This window comes from Eupeodes corollae, chromosome 2, assembly GCF_945859685.1.
Source record: "Eupeodes corollae chromosome 2, idEupCoro1.1, whole genome shotgun sequence".
Taxonomy (NCBI): domain Eukaryota; kingdom Metazoa; phylum Arthropoda; class Insecta; order Diptera; family Syrphidae; genus Eupeodes; species Eupeodes corollae.
Window position 1 is genome coordinate 99,787,791 of NC_079148.1, and position 18,938 is coordinate 99,806,728.

Below are 18,938 nucleotides of genomic sequence, written 5' to 3' on the forward strand. Positions count from 1 at the left end.
TAAAATTCGTGTATATGTACATAGAAATAAATAAATTTAAATTCATTCAAGCTCTATTTCCTTAAACCAAGTTTGGGTGGCTAAAATTGTCTGATGAAATTTCTTTTGGAATGCGTTTAAAACAAAGAATTGGTACCTAATTCAAATATAATGAGAAAATAAAAGCCCTGGATTAAATATTACTCATAAAGGCTAACATTAAAAAAATGTGTATCATGGGTATCTGTTTATGTTCACCAACTTATGTCACTAAAGTGGCTTAAATCCGTCACAATGTATTGGCGCAACGCACTAAACATATTTGAATCAAAATAATTGAATAAGAACTATTTTCTTCAACACTTATTGAAAACCAAAATATTATTCTTCTTAGTGGCTAAAAATTGTAGTCCAGTCATGAACTCAATATTTGTTGGACAAGATTCTTCAGCAGCAAATCAATTGATTTCCTATTTTGAAGACAAAACCATTATTTTGGTTTTTGAGCACTTTATTTACTAATGTTTAAATGTGCTTTTTTTATTTTAAAAGGCTGACTATAATTTTGTGCCAGTATATTTTTGGTAATGCACTGCGTTGTAAAAAGAAAGGTTTTTTCTCCACAAATCACTAAAAGGTTGAAAATATTTAGTTTAACAGATTTCTTTGTTTAAATTATTTACTTGTTTCTTTTTTTTCGAATTACTTTCCAAAATGCACAAACCATTCTATATTTCCACAACTCCGATTCGGACGAATAATAAAAAAAAAAAAGATATCTCGTGCAAGCAGATTGTTTAATTTGTCCTTATTCTCTGTATTTGATTTTTATTTTCTTTTCAATATCTTTTTAGGAATTTTCAACGAAACAATATACTGTGAGTAATTGATGCAACAAATGTTGCACTGAAGGAAACCCTAAATTAATTATTACCTACACTTTAATGACGTTAAAATAATTTCTAACGAAGTTTCTTTAATTATTTTTTTTTTGTTTTCATTTACCGTTTCTTTATACCCTTTTCCAAACTCTTACATATATAAATAAATTATTATAAATACTATCTTCATTATTATTTTTGTTTATAAAATTCTGTATGGTTTTTTTTTGTATTCTAAAATTTTTATAAGTCAACCCTCAAGAGTCATACCTTTTCGTAGCTTTTGAAGGCATGAGAATGATAACAAGTTTTCCCCAATTTTATTATTTAATTTGCTGTTCCTACTAATAGTGTTGAATCTGTAAATTTGAAATTTTATATAATAAAAATTTGTTTTTTTTTCAAGATCAGTCTACTGCGAACATTGCATATCATAGCTTTTTGGAAAATAATGTGGAGTCAATATTTTTTTTTTGTAAATTAAATATTTTAAACGTTAATATTCTAGTATTTTTTTTATAAGCCAAAGAAAATATATATATAAAGGATTAGGTTGTTCAAATGATGTATCTTAATTTTGGTGGACATGTCCCATAATGGACATGTCCCAAGGTGGATCTGAGCCTCAATCAACAAGCTTCTCAAGCTAACTTGGGGCCTGATTATGAGGTTCGCGGCGAATCGTTTTGCTAGCGAGTTTGCCATTTTTCAATTATTGCTTTCGCTTTCGCCTTCTTCGTTTTGAATTCGACCAATTAACGAATTCGAAGGCGAGTTTGAAATGTCATAATGTTTGTTGGCGTGTTGAATCCGATAGCTTTTTTTGGCGGATTCACAGGCGAAAGAGTGTTTATTATTATTCAGTGTTCGATTTCGTGGATTATTTCTTTATTTTAATCTAAAAATGTGAGCTAGCTTTATTTTAATTTTCTTATAATTTATCCACACTAAAATATAAAATTTTAAAATTCATTCAAGGATCAAGGATTGGTACGATCCCTCAGCAAGAAATCTCATAGTTGCGGCAAGCTTTAAAATTGAAGGAATGCCGTTGCTGTTCTGATCCTTGAATTCCTCACTGATCTCTTGCAAAATGAAGACAAAAGCTTCTTTCGAAAGTCGAAATAGTTTGATAAACCTATTAAGACAAAGTGTGTAAATTAATTGATTAATTTGATTTCAACTAAAAGGAAACAATACTTACTCAGTTGAAGGGAGATCCAGAGTAGAAGATTTGCTCCTTATTAGTCTCCTGGACACCCGTAATCTTGAGGATTCCTGGGATTCCTCAAATTCTTCACTTTCAGAATAAATATACACCATAATTGACTCCATTTTCTAATTTTAATATTGTTATTAAATAAATCACCGCAAATTTCACAAATTCAATCAAAACAAAACAAAATTTGTGGAAAGCTGTCAAACCAAAAGTGTCAAATCACTGGAATATAGAGAGGAAAAGTCAAACCAAAGTATCAAATCACTGGAATATAGTGAGAAAAAGTCAAACCAAAGTGTCAAATCACTGGAATATAGGAAGAACTACTTTCGCTTCGCCGCGAGTTCGTTAATAAGGAAATACGAAGCGGGTCGAATTTGAAAGGTCGAATTGAAAACGATCCGCCACGAACCTCATAATCAGGCCCTTGGTCTATAGCTGATAACTAAAGACAATCACACGCTAAGTTCATGATCTTTCAGGGTCGGATATAGAGCAATGCTCTATATGACCCATATAATTATTATTTCTATTTACCAGTTCAATATCGCTGAACAGCCACTTAACTTCTATACATAAGGAAACATAAGTTACCTGAAGAATTTTTCTTGCAAAGTAACGTTAAAAGTTTTCATCCGCTCGAGAGGAGGAGTGGTTGTCTGCATTGATAGCAGAGCTTAGGTATAAATATTATTAACATCCTCAAAGTTATAGATGTAAATCATAACATTATTTGAAAGACGTTTGGGGCTTATGTCTTTTTATCACCATTCTTCTTCACATGAAATGGAATTTTAATTGTTACTTTTTTTTTAAATATACATTGTTTCTGCAAACAATATCAAAACGGCGCACTACAGCGCTAATTGGATCTCAGGCTAGGTTGCCTTGAGATCGCCATTTCTTCTGCAAACAAAATAGAAACTGTAAACATTCAGCTGAGCTTTATAGCTTGTGGATACCTAATATTTTAGCAGATAGAATTAAATTTGATTTGCAAGTTTTCTTTTGTTTAAAAACTTTCGACGTTCTCAAAAACAAAATTAAATTAATAAAATTTGTATTTAAATATTACATTTTAGATGTTATTATAGTGTCAGACAAGATGTAGATGGAGACATTGTTTTTTTTTTTTAACTATCCTATTTAGCCAAGACGTTCATCAAAATTAGTGGTTTAATATGTTGAATTCGTTTCTTTTTTTTTAAGTTTTATTTTCTAGTTTTAGTTTTCAGGAAATGTTAGTTTTATTTGCAAACTGATGCTTAGTCCATGTCATATTCTCATACCAAAAGTACCTTACTTATGTTAGTACTTCAACACATCGGTTGTCAACAATCAAACAACATTTTTGTTCACAAGATTCAGACAAAAAATTTGAATTTAAATAAACATTCTGGGATAATTTCATCCATACACAAATAATAAATTATTGTAAATTGAAATGATATATACATACAACATGCAAACATTTCAATTGAGAACAAAAAAAAATATAAAATTGCTTTTGTGTTTTGTTTCTTTCTTATTTCTTTAGATTTTATTTGTTAATATTTTAACTATTACTAGATTTTTTGTTATTTTTGGAATAAAAATGTTTAAAATTTCATTTGGTTTTTGTCATTATGCACATAATATTATTTAAAAGAAAAATAAAATCATAAAACGAATCATATCATGAAAATAGTAAAATACATACATTCTTATTGATCAGTAAGAACTCATTTAATGGTATTTTCCTTTTTTTTCATTTACAGAGCCGTGCTCCTATTTCAGCGAAATTGGTTGCGAATATGCTATCAGTGGCTGGAGCTGACCACATCATAACGATGGACTTACATGCATCTCAAATTCAAGTAAGTAATACTTGTAGAGTGTTTAAGTTGAAGTTTTAGGTAAAAAAGAGCTTGGGATTGAATATTAATAGAAATTTAAAACAACATAATTCATTAAGGAATTTGTACATTAAAGAATAAGGTCCTTATCCAAGATCAACTTCCACCACGAGATTTCAGAAACTCTCCAAACAACCCAACTTATCAAGAAGTTGCATTTGCGTGCAAAACAATTAGTTCTTTATCACTAATACTATTTTTTCAAATGATAAATGTTAAAATACCGCTGTCCTGACCAGGGCCGAACAAAGCATATGTGCCCGATGTGCAAATGTACAGGGTGCACAACTCTGAGGGCGCATTAACAGGAAAAAGAAAATGTAATCTGTACTACTACTATTTGCCATTTTTTAACCACAAATATTCTTAAAATAAACTCAAAAAAACATTCATCACAACTGCCCTAAGTTATCTCTTGCGCACTAACTAACATCACTTTCATTGTTGCATTCAATGAAAATTTAAAAAATATGGTTTAAAATCATGAAAATGAAATTTTTATTTTTAAAATCATGAAATGAAAATAACAATAAACCAGCATAGGTGTTCTTATATGCGTTTTGCCCCGATGTAATGGTTGGGCTCATCAGAAGATGACCATTATACCTCAAAAGATGGGAGATATTTAAAAAAAAATGGGTAAAGCGTGCAGGTTTTGTTATTGCTCGCTGTATCTGTGTAAGAGTTACATATGTAAGTGCTTGCTTACAGGAGATGAAATATTTAATAGAATGGAAAAGGAAGGAGCATAGAGTGTAAAAATTAAGAGGGAAGTGAAGTCGAATCGTTCTTGCGCAGGCAGTTTTTTTTTTAAGTTAATGACTGCTGTAAAGGCTACTTTTAATGTAAACTCAAAACAAAATATGGCCCACAAAGTTTTTTGGCTTTCATCTGAAAAAATTGGTGTTTATGTTTTTTTTTTTTTTTGGTTATTATGTTTCAGCTAAGTATTAAATAATAGTATACACACTTTAACACGGAAAAAAATTCTTTATACAAGTTACACTAAAAAATCATTTAATAGGAAAATTAAAACAAATTTTTAAAAATTCTCTTTACTTTACAACTATTTGTTGTTATGATTTCTTATTCTTTTCTTTTGCTTCATTGCGAGTAGTATCTCCTCTACTCCGTATGCTCTGTACAAGCCCATCTGGGACGCTTTCGATTACATGCCTTATATTTTATTCGGCTTTTAACACGTTCATGAGCTCTTGTTTAGTGTTGACAGTGTTTTGGTTTTCTTTAACGCTTGTTTTTGACTAGACACATAAATCACCGATCGAATTAAGGTCTAGGTTCTTCGCTGGCCATTGCAAAAGTATAATATTGGAATCAGAAAGAGCTGTTTGCGTGATACAGGCCGTATGTGATCGAGCGAATTGTCTTTCATAAGAACAAACCCATGACCAACTCTTTGTGAAAATGGAATCACAACAGGTCGTATTAACATTTTAATGTAAGTGCGGCAGCGGTAACGGTGCCTTCATCCAGGATAATCAGCTGCCTAGCAAACTTATTCTAGCCCATACGATAACATTGGAGCCCCAAATCAGTAACTTCCCTGAATGCACGGGTCACTAAAACGTCCACCTGCCCTTCTCAACACTCGTACTCGTTTGATTTGATTTTGCATTCGTCTATAAAGAGTACACACCTCTAGTTAACTTTGATCCAATTTGAATGCTCACGGGTGTACTTTTATCACGCTGTCCGATAGACCGGTCTAAGTTTTGACCGAATAATATCCACTTTTTAACGTTTTCCATCTTTATGGAGCCGATTGCAAATATTTCATCACTGACTTGAGAGCCAGTTGGCTGCCGTAGGTTGATTTTGTAAAGCCCAGGCGGTAACAGTACGCTCCCGAACAACAGTTATTCGAATGTACCGGGCTTCTTGCTGAGGTTTGGATCGAATTCTTTCTGAGCATGGTCTCCTTGCCACTCTATCTATTTCCAGGAAGCGTTCCCATATTTTTTGGATAGCTCACCGGAACACAGTGATTTTGCAACAGCCCTTTAAGACACTCCTTGCTCCAGCATGTTAACCACTCTAATTGCGTTTTCAGAATCCAAATGGCGTTTAGAACCCGACACTGTAGTCTCTTCAATCCTGAAGAAATGAAGAAGAACAATATTAAATAAAGAAACACTTAACAACAACGTTAGAATCAGACTGACAAATCAAATGTAATAATTTTTGCATTGATTGTTTTTTCTAACGATAGGCTTTTTTGCTTTTGCACTTGGACGTAAAGGTGAAATTGTTGTGCAAAGCATTGAACAGGTTCAGCATTGAACAGGTTCTGATTGACCAGCTGCCAAAATATTGCGTTCCAATTTAGGCAACTTTAATGGCAAGTTGACTGGAAAGTTAGTCAAGAAAAATCTCCCTAACTATCAAGTCAAGTCTACTTCTGTCAAAATGACATTTGATCATGTTTTTTTCTTTCAACTAAAAGCTGACCTTTGTTATTTTATATGGTTTAATTAATTTCTGCTCAACTTCATTTAATTTTGTCTGTAAAAGAGTAAGTCGTCAATTCGGAAAAGAAATAAGTAATATTTCTTTACAGTACAAAATACAAATCGTGATGGACTTGTAGCTTGCCTGAGAAGTGTTTTGTAGACAGTTTTTGGTTGTTTTTGTACAATGAGTTTAAAGTAGAGGTTTGTGAAGTAAAGTTCTGAATTTGATGCATGACACTTGGAAACCAACTAGTTGCCTTGGTCAAAATTTACGTCCAAAGAATGAAGTTGACTGCAAATGAAGTCCCTTATGTTGCCTGAATCTGCCCAATAATATGGAGTCATGTCATACACGTGCAACCTTTACAATAAAATGCTGGGCTTCGATAATGTTCACCAATGAAGTATTTTCTAGGTAAAATACAAAATAAATTTGGTTGGGCCCTATTTTGTTTTGAGTAGTTTATATCTAGCCTGGTGCAGAATGCAGATTGTTTCAATTGTTTTTCCCTTTGTTGGTTAATTGCTTAAATAAATAGATATCAGTTTTTAATAGAAGTAACGTATTTTGTAACAAGACTAGACCGAAGTATGACTGGTTCAGTTGATTTTAGACAAGCTTGAATTACATTAAATTTTAATAAGTAATTGTCGGAGCCAAAGGTTGATAATGGTTCGAATATGAAAAGAAAAAAAGTGGGTGTTCAGAATCGAATTCGAACCCTGGAACCAAAAGCATTTTTCGTTCCATGTTGCTCGATTAAATTTAGTGGTTAATGATGCTGCTCGGTGCTCATTATATGCAGTTAAATTTTTCGATTCAATTCAATGTTTGTATAACTTTTTTTCAAGTTCCACAACGAGGTGGGATAGTTATAAGAAAAAAATTCCTAGTCTTACTTTGACACCCCTTTCTGAGACTAGATGGGAGAGCAAGTTAGAAACATTGAGGCATTTAAAAACAAATTTAGAAGAAACACATGAAGCCCTTATAGAAATAGGAAATCAAGAGGCAAAAAACATTGCAGAATCGTTAGGAAATAAAATTTTTGATTTTACATTTATTTGCTGCCTGCCAATTTGGTTTGATGTTTTAGAAAATATAAATAAAACTAGTAAAGTTTTAGAAAATACAAAAAATAGTTTAATTTTAATGCGTTCCAATGAAAAATTTAATGGGTAGGTTTGTTCAATTACCCGAGCGCATTGCTAGTTCTCTAGAAATACTAAATAAGTTTCCTGAAGCTTTATCATTGCGATTTCAACAGAGAAAAAGTCTTTATGTTGATGAATGTTTTGAAACTATATTAGACCCAAAACAAAGATTTAAAGTAGATTTTTTTCAAAATTCTTAATGAATAACAGAAAGGTTTGAACAGCTTGATACATATAACATCAATTTTTCATTTTTATGTAACATAAACGAATGTTTAAAAATGAAAATGTACGTGCTTCCTGCCTTAATTTGCAGAATGTTATAACATTAGGTAGGTTTAGAGATTTAGATGGAGAAGAATTGTTTCAAGAGTTAACCCGCTTAATATATCCGCTTGTTACACCACAAAGCTCAAGTTTAGATGTATTAAATTTTATTTTTAGTTCAAACCTTGAAGATTTTGCTCCGAATTTAGTAATTGCTCTCCAAATCCCTAATAAAATCCCGGTCACGATAGCTTCAGGAGAACATAGTTTTTCTAAACTTAAAATTATTAAAAATTATCTTAGGACAACCATGCCACAAGAGAGATTGGTAGGCTTATCTATAATGTCCATTGAAAAGGAATTATTAAATTCTTTAGACTTAGATGATCTCATTTCTGAATTTGCAAAATGTAAGGCCAGAAAAGTAAGTTTCCAAGTTTAAACGTTTCCCCTCTGCTCATTTCATCTCTGCGTTTTAGTTTAGGGTTACTTGCGATACCTGAATAACAAAAACGCACTGAAAGTCTGCCTCCTGGGTAATGTGGGAAAGGCTTATGCTTGTGTATCAGTTTTTGTGTGAAAATATAAAAAGGGGCGCACCTTGTGCAAGATTGCCTGGGGCTGGCTCTGGTCCTACCACACAAGACAATTGTGCCATAACCTTAAGGTTGGTAGACAGTATTAAAATTGAATAGGTCCTGTGATATTTGAAATTCGAAATGCTTATATTTCCATAAAACAAAAAATCGAAAACAATCTTTGACGACATAAGCATTTGAGATTCAAACAAAAAACATCAATATTATTCGTTTCTTTGATTATGTTCTCATTTCTAGATCATACTCGTAGCAATCTGTTTTCATGCAATCTATGCTCTATTAATTCAATTTGTTTTTAATATGATTATTTTTGTATTTAATTTAATTAAATACACTCTCAAATATATTCTATTATGCTATCAGTTAGTTTACCCCCCATTGACTGAGTGGAATTATTTTGACCTATGATGACCCTTAAACAAATATGACGTTAATAATTCTTATCCGTCGTCATAAACAAAATAAAATTAAGTGTATAAACATAAAAATAAAGTTGTTGCCGGGAAAACAATCAAGAACGAATTCATAATAATAATAATAATATTATTGTTGATAATAAAAGGTTAAATTTTTTTCCAAACAAAAATATAGATAATAATAATTGGAATACTCTCTTATACAGTCGTGTGTTTGTTTAAATTGATCTTGTTGTTTGTAACGGGATTCACATTATTATTTTTAAATAGACGACACATAGACAGAAAATAAAATAATTATTTTCGGAATTTTTTGGTTTCTTTTTCTGAAAAAAAAATGTTAAATTGAAAAAAATATTTGTGTCTACAAGGCACGTGTTTGTTAATATAACTATGCCTTTTAATACAACAATTAAAACGACAAAACATACATATGTAGCTAATATTCCATTAAAGTCAGTATTTAACTCATATAGACCAAGGTCAACTAACAAACAAATAGTAAAATACAAAAACAAATGTCTTTTAAAAACCAAACATTTTATGGGCAACTGTAAATTAAATGGGATGGATTTTTGTTTTGTCGTAATTAGTTCCGCAGTAGAGGTCGTTTAAACAACTTGAACCATATGTAAGTCATTGTTTTGATTAGAATCTCAACCTAACTTATTCCCTATTTCAAAACCCACTTTTAAGTATGACCTCTTAACTTGAAACGATGAAATGACAATTATGACAAATTACATAAAATTAATATTGTGTAGGTTTGCAAGACATTAAATAATTGCATATTTCTATGGTTCTTTAAAAAGTTTGTACAAAACTTAAACACATTTAAAGTCATTCTCGTTCTTTTCGGAACTTTAATTATTTGTGCTGATATACAAAAAATTTATTTTGTCATCATCATCCTTTAAATTGATGCATAGGCAAAGAATCGAATTGAATGCCTTGACAACAAATAATTTTATTTCTATTTGTCATTTTAAAGTGTCTATGCGGAATTTGAAACTAACCATATCGTTATTTTCTGTGAGTTACACTGGGCGTATACGAACTTTTCTTTATTGATTTTTCAACTTTGTAGTTGAAATTGTTGTAACCGTATCGTGATAGTTAGTGCGTTGGACTGTCATGCAAGGGGTCTTGGGTTTATTCCCTGCCTGTGGCACCTAACTTTTTTCACGGGTACTGCCTCTTGCGAGGAATTAACAAAGCCTCCAAGAGTAATTCTTATTTAAAAAGTGCTTTCTCAAACTAGCCGTTCGGATTCGGCCTAAAATTGTCGGTCCCTTCCATTCCTGACAACATTACTCGCACACAGGAATTGTTGAGAGTTGTAAGTCGCTAGGCTTGTTCTTCACGGACTGTTGCGCCACCTAAATTATTTATTTATTATCTAACGTATTTTTTTCAACTAGTGCTTGTTTCGTGAATGGTAACACTTAGCTCATGTCTGATTTGAAAGATAATTGCAGCCCTATTATGGTTATCAAATATCAACACGATATTTGATAATAGTTGATAATTATCAACAAAATTAATGAATATTTTTGATAATTAGTGAATTAAAAGATCTATTGTGAATAGCTTTATTGATAAACTCGATATTACGGCTATCAAACATATTGATACCCATCAAATATTCTATCAGCTACAAAATCTTCGTTGACAAATGTATCAAATATTCGATTTATAAAAGTTTTTTTTGTTGAATATACAAATTGAAGAACGAAATGCCTTCAATAGAATTGTTGTTTTAAGGCAATTGAGAAACGAAGGTTTATCGTGCAAGCTAAAATATACAGTATTACGAGATGCTTCAAACCCACTGGACAAATTATAAATTCATGAATTAAAATAAGCAAATTAAACTTTTTATGATATCCATCAAATTTTCTATCAGCCACATTCGGTGTTCATTGCAAAAACTTCTTCGACTCCTTCATCTTCTTTAATGAGAAAACTTGGTGATTTCAACCCAAATTCAACTCCTAGTGAATCAACACAGACAGGAAAATGCATAAGGTGACTAACTGGCCCAAGCTATTCAGTTCCAGGGCGATGTCTTCCCATTTGTTGGTTAGGACTGGCTTAGCACAAATGCCTTTTGCAACCTCAGGATTTTCCCCCATTAGTTCCACAAACCTTTCTATTTGTTTTCTTTTGCTAACTATTCTACTCCTAAATAAACAAATTACTATTAAGAAAAAAGAGAAATTTAACAACCTACATTATCCCCCCCAAAATTATTTATAGACCAAAACACAAGAACTCAACACAAATGACAAACGTCAAACACCAAACAAAACCTATTCACTAGTACGAGTATTCACAATGGGTGAAAAATTATCATTTGATACACATAATACCAAATTATTAATAAATTGATGGAAGTTATCAGTTATCATATAATTGATGATTGATAGCCATAATAGGGCTAATAGTTTATCCTTCTGCTGAACGAATATGGTTGTGTATACGCTTGAGCAGCGCTGGTAAATATTGCCTGCGATCGATAGAGAATATGCCGATTTTGCCAAGAAAATCATCTTTTCAGATGAAGCTCATTTTGATTTTTGTTCCCAAGTTTTAAAGAAGAGTATATTGGCAACATTTGGTTTAAACAGGACGGCGCTACGTGCCACACAGCCGAAGTTACACTCGATGTTTTGTTTAAAAAAAAGAAAAGTTATTTATTAAGGAATTATTGGTGGCTTAATCAAGGCTGTTACCATTCTATCAAATCAAATAGCCCTATTATAGCTATCGACTAGATACTTGATACATAACATTATTTTTGATGCATTGGTATTATGTCTATCAACTTTATTGATGTAATGTGAATTTTATCATTATTGTGAATGATTTTTTCAATTTTCATATCAACCACAAACTTTTGGTTGATACGTCTCAAATACTTTTTAAGTTAGGAAAATATTTTTTTTTTTTTTCAAACTTAAAACTAAAGATTACAAGCATGGCTCGTGGGCCGTCTGCCGGTATATTTTTATAAACTAAACATTTTGTGAGAGAAAGTACAAAAATTTGGTTATATAATGAAAATAGCAATTGAAAAAAGAAAAAGAATAATGCCAGAGGGAAGAAAAAAAATATTCGTTTTAATGGTGTAGCTAATTTAATAGATAAATAATTTTATAAAAAAAAATATAAACAAAATCTGATTCGGGCTTTTAGTTTAGCTAAAACAAAATTATTAAGTTTTTCAAAAACAGCAATCATTTAATTATGGCAATATGTGTTAAACAATACATAGATCATAAAAAATTTGCAATTTCAAATGCGGTTTGGGCTTTTAGTTTGGCGAAAACGAAAAAAAAGAAAGATATCTCAAGGAATTTAATGATTAGCAATTTTTCAAATGTGATTTAGGCTTTTAGTTTAGCTAAAACAAAATTGTAATAGAATTATTATTCTAGTATATATTAATGTACATGTTTCTATATGAAACTGCATCCAATAAAAACTGAATGAGTAGACGCCAACCGTTATCTCCATTCAGAACACCTAGACATTCTTCAAGTGACAGAAAACTCTTGTTAAAATAAAGCCGACGAATTTCCTGCAAGATTGGGCACAATGCAACAAAGTGGAAAATGTTTTCAACTTGATTTAGGTTGCACAAAGTGCAGTTTGGGTTGTTACCAGTTTTGTGCGGTCTGTGATTAAGCTCTAGCATCTCCGTGCGTGCTTTAAATATGATGCTTATTTCCATTACAGTAAATTTATCACTAAAGTAATTAGAAGACCCGAGTCTAAGGTTAAGTTTACTGTAAATTGATCTAGACACAGACTCCCTCGCCCTATCTAGATAGCTTTGGAATGAGTGATCATCAATGGTAGATATACAGTCGTACAGAGCACTTCTCCACGTATCTAAACTATCAACAGATAGAGACAGAGGAAAGTTGTGTGCCGAGGCCAAATCATACCAGTCTTCAAATGGAGTATATCGGCATCTAAAACACACTGATATGACCCTCTTTTGTAAATTGTTGGCCGACCTTTGCATTACCCTCTATATATAATCAGCGTTTGCTTTTAAATTCATAATAAATATTGGAGCAAGTCCCGATTCGATATGTATAGCATAATTGGGCGTGTTAGGTGGGAGTCTAAAGATACGCTTAAAAAAAAATCTTTGGACAGATTCGATATCTTCTATTTGCTTGTACCCATAGATTTCGTTGCCATAACACAAACAGTTTTTGATAGTTGCTTCAAACACTTTGAACTTAGACGTAGGCTCAACAAGTTTGTTATTAAAAAAGTTTGACCACATACAATTTATTGTAGTTTTTGCAACTCTCACCTTATCTTTTATGTGAACACCAAAATTCAGGTTATGAGTTAATGTGTAGCCTAAATATTTAAATTCTTTCACCACTTCTAAGTTGGAACCATTGAGGGTCCAGTTGCGGTCGGTTCTAATGCTACGATGTTGGGACCTTAAGACCATAATCTTCGACTTTGAGGTGTTTATTTGGAGATCCCATTGATCACAAAATTGTTTTAATTTGTTTATTTGAAGCTGAAGTGTGACTGCATTATCAGTTAAGATCACCAAGTCATCGGCGTAGAGCAAAACTTTAATAAACAAATCACCAAAAGTAACACCACCAGGGATATAGTCTTCAATATCATTTATAAATAGTAAAAAGATAAGCGGGCTTAAAACGCAGCCTTGAGGCACACCTGTATTACAACTTAACGGTTTCGATTTGCTACTACCGTTTGAAACTACAGCTGTCATATTTGAGAGCAGCTGCTCATAGATTCGGATAAATTTTGTCGATAGCCCGATAGCTGCAAGTTTAAATAGTAGAGATCTTCTGTTAATGGTGTCAAATGCTGATTTAAAGTCAACGAAAAAAGAGTAAAGATTTATTTTTTTCTCTAAGTAACGCCTAGCAACACTCGTGAGAGTGAAAATTTGGTCGATTGTCGAAAGATTAGCTCGAAAGCCCGCCTGAAAGCAACTTATTTTGTTGTTTTGTTCGACCCATCTTACAAGCCTGGAATAGAGGATCTGGGTGAATAATTTCCTTAGAGAACTAAGCACAGAGATGCCTCTATAGTTTTCAGGTAAAGTAGGGTCACCTTTTTTTAAAATTGCAGAGGTAGATGAGGACTGGAAAATTCCTGGAAACTGCTCCTCCTCAAACATCTTGTTGAAAAGCACTAAAATAAATTCTAAAAACTGTATTCTTGTAGGACTCAGCTGGTATGCCGTCCAGCCCTGCAGCCTTGTAGTTGTTCATTTTTTTTAGCGCAACAACCAGTTCTAACATTGAGAATGGAGCATCTAACTCTTCAATATATATAAAAGGCAGTGCAAAGCTTATAGATTTCTGGCATGGATCAGCTATGAAAAGTTGTTCAAAGTGCAATGCCAGCATATCCACTCCAATGGGATTTATAACTGACCATTTACGGTCACTCAAAATGCGCACATTGGCCCAGAAAGCTTTGGAGTCATGACTAACAACCAAATTTGATGCAGTTTTTTTTTTAAAGTTCTTTTTTTTGCTTACATAAATCTTTATAAGCGTTGATATAAAGTCTTATAAAAAACATCATTTGAGTCTCTAAAGAGTTTAAATAATTATTAAAGGTACGTTTTTTAATTCTCTTCATAGCATAAAATATAAATATTTACATACAAAACAGCGATTTGTATGTATTTTATTCGCATATATTTTCGCATGCAGTCAAAAAACTTATATTTCAGCATTTTCAAAGGCCAACAAAAAAAGGAATTATGACTTCAACGGAATTGTTTTTTTGAAGGGAGTTTTGATGAAGTTAACGCAATTTTCTTCTGCCGACGTTTGGTTTTGTTTTTCATTTTGGTCTTTGAGGTTCTTGGTTGACTATTTTTCGATGTATGCGCTAAGGTACAACAGGGGGATTAACACAGGCATTAGAATCCATTAGATGACGTAAGCATCTTGCACATGAGCTACAAACTGCGAACTGTGGATGATGAACTTTATTTCTATTCCCAGACATCGACGAATTGTCAATTAATAATTTCCCTTTTCAACAAACAAAACAAGAGTGGTATAATTTTGAGGTTAAGTTGAGCGCGAACAATTTATTCGTTGCAGTGCGGATGGTATGTGGAACGAGAATAGAGTTTGACAGTTCGTAGCAACCACACTGCAATTCGTTACTGCCAAATTGTTTTTACAAAATTGTCTTATTTTAGAGAACAAAATGCAAATTTTATTATCCTTACATAAGTGTCATTTGGTTTCTTATAATTAAAAAGTATTTTTGTTTGAAATTGACTTTTTGAAATGTATAAAATCACGTTTGTTCGTCCTTTTGAAATGTATAAAATCACGTTTGTTCGTCCATTCGTTGTTCGCTCTCATGTGCAAGGCCCTTTACTGCTTCTTCATTATCAGTCAATTGGATTGTGTTATTAGGCCCTTCGCCAGTTGCAATTGTTTTTAATTTATTGTTTGAAATGTTTGCTTTTTGATCAATCCATACCTACCTACCTGTAAAAATAAAAAAAAAACTCACTTTTTGCCACTTGGTTACGTCGCGTTGTAGAGGCCCCAAGCTATTCAACTCCACTGCGATAGCTTCCGAATTTTTTGCTAGTTCCGCTTTGGACAACTCCCCCTTGCTACTTAAGGATTTTGCTCCATTAATTCCACCATTTGTTTTCTAAATATATTTTCCTAAAAAATTACCATTTTTTTTTTATTAGAACAACTTATATTTGTTGGCAAAATAATTTTAACTCCAGCCACATTAAAACAAAAATTGAAAACGTCAAACGAGTAAAAAATCTCATTCACAATCGGTTAAAAAATTAAAAGTTGATACCCATAATAACGATAGTTGATAGATATTATCATGCAAGGGGTCTTGGGTTCAATCCCTGCGAGGGATTAATTTTCGCGGGTACTACCTCTTGCCAGGAATTGACAAATCCTTCAAGAGTAATTCTTGTCATGAAAAAGTGCTTTCTCAAACTAGCCGTTCCGATTCGGCCTAAAATTGTAGGTCCCCTCCATTCCTGACAACAGTACCAGGCCCTGGTTCACAACGGACTGTTACGCCACGTAATTAATTTTAATTTAAATTATCAACTATCAAATTGATACTCATAATTGGGCTGAAAGATAAGTGCTACAGTAAAATATATTTTATTTTTTTAATAAGAAATTTAAATCATAAAAACATGATGTGCCAAAATTTTTGTATTTATGGATGTAAATTTGAAAACTTAGAAAAAATCTCCCTTTTTTTATATCAGTATCAAATATAATTGAGAACTATTTAGAATAAAATTAAGCTCGAATAAAATATCTGTAATATTCCTTTTTTTGATATGTATATAAGTTTTTGTCAGAAAAATCTAACGTAACAAATCATTACAATTACTCAATTTTGCAAAGAACAGAAGAACTTGGTGCCGATAAGTTCAATGATTCATCGCTATCAAGTTTCCGAACAGTCAGTTTATTTATTTGGCCCGTCAATTCTTCAATGCGTTCATTTTTCAGTCCGATAATATTTTCCAAATGCACAACTTTTTGACAAAGTACTTCAATTTTGATGTCCTTTTCTTTTGATTCACGTACGATTTCTTCAAATATCGAATAAAGAATCATTTTCTGTGGAACTTGTATAATTGCATCGCCAATATTTTTATTTATATTGACCATTACGATTTCGTCATTCACGATATAAGACGAATCATCCAAATTCGAGTTTTCCAATTCAAATTTCTTTTTTTGTGTCAAAGCTTCATTGCGCATTATTGTGAATAGAAGAATTTCTATAAATCCAGGAATTGATCTTGAAATCGAATCCAAAACATTGGGGCTCTGCTGGATACCAAGCTTTTTAAATACTTTATGATTGAGTGTCTCCCAATTGATTCGTTTTAGTTTAACCGAAGAGCTTGATGGATAGTTATGCAAATCTACTAATTTTGGGTATATCTCTTTCAATATCATCGCAATTATTACTCCATCAGAAAAATCTCGATGGAATTTATTAGAAAAATCAATTTTATCCAGAGAAAATTTATTTAACCATTCTTTTAGTTCTTGCAGTTGATTTTCTGTCAATTTCTTATTCATTATTTTAATTTTTTTTTGTTTATTCCTCTTATGATAAAAAAATATATATATGAGTTTTCATATTATTTGATAAATAAATCAGTGATACAAAATTTAATCTTTTTTCAAGTTCAAATATTACCTAATCTTTAATCTAATAAAAATTTTATTCTTAACGAATTGTGAATGTTTGTATATTTATGTATGGTCGTTTATTGCAGGGATTTTTCGACATACCTGTCGATAATTTGTATGCCGAGCCGGCAGTTCTTAAATGGATTAAGGAAAACATTCCAGAGTGGAAAAATTCGATAATTGTTTCTCCAGATGCAGGTGGCGCAAAACGGTATGTATTTTTTGATTTTCAATTTGAATGATTTTTTCTCTTGAGTTATTTGAGATTTAATGGAATTTTGTATTTTAGTGTTACATCAATTGCTGATCGCCTCAATGTTGAATTTGCTTTGATTCACAAAGAACGAAAAAAGGCCAACGAAGTTGCATCGATGGTGCTTGTTGGTGATGTTAAAGATAAAATTGCCATATTGGTAGATGATATGGCTGACACATGTGGAACTATTGTTCATGCTGCAGACAGACTTGTAGAAGCAGGAGCTACAAAGGTAATTAAAGTTAAAAAAGAGTATGAACTCAAAAATTCATATTTTTTTTTTTATTCCATTAAATTAATAATTTTATTTTATTCTGTTTGTAGGTATATGCCATTTTAACTCATGGAATATTTTCGGGTCCAGCCATATCCCGAATTAACAACGCTTGTTTTGAAGCTGTTGTTGTCACAAATACTATTCCCCAGGATGGTCACATGCGGGATTGTCCCAAAATTCAGGTAAATTTTTAATATCTCTCTAATGGAAACTAACTTTATTTAAAGGTTTTTTTTTAATAATCATATTAATTTAAATGTATTATTTTCTTTTACAGTGCATCGATGTGTCCATGATGTTCGCCGAGGCTGTAAGGAGAACACACAATGGAGAAAGTGTCTCATACCTTTTTTCAAATGTTCCATATTAGTTTTTTTTTCTTTTTTTTATTTTTATGATAAAACTACATAATTTTTCAATTTATACTTTTTTTTTGTATTTCATAATGCAATGAACATAAATATATTAATAATAATAATAATAATGTCATGTAAAGTGAAGTAACCCAAGTTCTAGGTATGATTATTTGTGGACATATTAAACAAAATAATATTGCTTATTAAATAAGATACAAATCTGTGTACCAATTGATTGAAAGCGACAAAGAAAAAAGAAAACACATTTTAATTGATTTTGCGTTTGTTTAGGGCAATCAGGTACACAAGAGCAAACAAACCTGAATGTTTAATTAATGTTAATATTGATTTATCATTTCTCTATTGCAGCATAGATTATTTTTTTAATGTATCATTGATCGTAAGCCGTGAATAATTGTACTGTTAGAAGCAAATAATAGGAAAATAAAAATCAAATGAAATTCATCAGTCCTTTGTTTTTTTTTTAAATCTTTTTTCTTTCTTTTAGCGTATCATTCTAAAAAAAAAAAACAAACTTTAGATTATAGAATATGTCGATTTTCGTTCGTAATTTAAATTTGTTTTTATGTTGATGGTAGGCATTATAAAATGCGACCTATCGACGATCGTATTTCAGAAACAAAAAGTTTTCAATCACTGGAAAATAGAAATGTGTTCAAAAAATGAATTCTCATGCAATTGGAAACTATAGTTACGAATACGGAACAGGATTTTAACACGATCCTCTAATGGTAATAATTTGCATGAGATTTCCCTATACAGGAAATATTTGATAGTGTTTTTTAAATTTTGACATATTTCAATGAAACATGCCGTAGTGAGGAATCTTTTCGAATTCCATTTGATCGAAATAAACGTTACTTACTTTATTTGGAAAATGTATATAATGGAATTTTCTGTAGT

General features: G+C 31.7%; 2 protein-coding genes across 5 annotated transcripts in view; one reads left to right on the forward strand and one right to left on the reverse strand.

Moving 5' to 3' along the window:
* LOC129948565 (ribose-phosphate pyrophosphokinase 2) overlaps positions 1 to 18,479 on the forward strand; it is a 46,759-nt gene extending 28,280 nt beyond the window's left edge. For 3 of the 4 annotated variants that reach the window (XM_056059669.1, XM_056059667.1, XM_056059668.1), the window contains 5 exons: positions 3,837 to 3,935; positions 17,212 to 17,336; positions 17,415 to 17,613; positions 17,706 to 17,840; positions 17,936 to 18,479. In XM_056059669.1, coding sequence (XP_055915644.1) covers positions 3,837 to 3,935; positions 17,212 to 17,336; positions 17,415 to 17,613; positions 17,706 to 17,840; positions 17,936 to 18,028 — 651 coding nt within the window. In that variant the 3' untranslated portion in view covers positions 18,029 to 18,479. Of the gene's footprint in view, positions 1 to 833; positions 858 to 3,836; positions 3,936 to 17,211; positions 17,337 to 17,414; positions 17,614 to 17,705; positions 17,841 to 17,935 lie in introns of all 4 variants that reach the window. The other variant, XM_056059666.1, reaches the window with a different exon arrangement.
* LOC129948566 (sperm flagellar protein 1) lies at positions 16,054 to 17,195 on the reverse strand. The gene has a single exon (XM_056059671.1). It carries the CDS (start codon positions 17,009 to 17,011, stop codon positions 16,304 to 16,306), a length of 708 nt encoding a protein of 235 aa, XP_055915646.1. The 5' UTR covers positions 17,012 to 17,195; the 3' UTR covers positions 16,054 to 16,303.
* Positions 18,480 to 18,938: the final 459 nt, after the last annotated feature.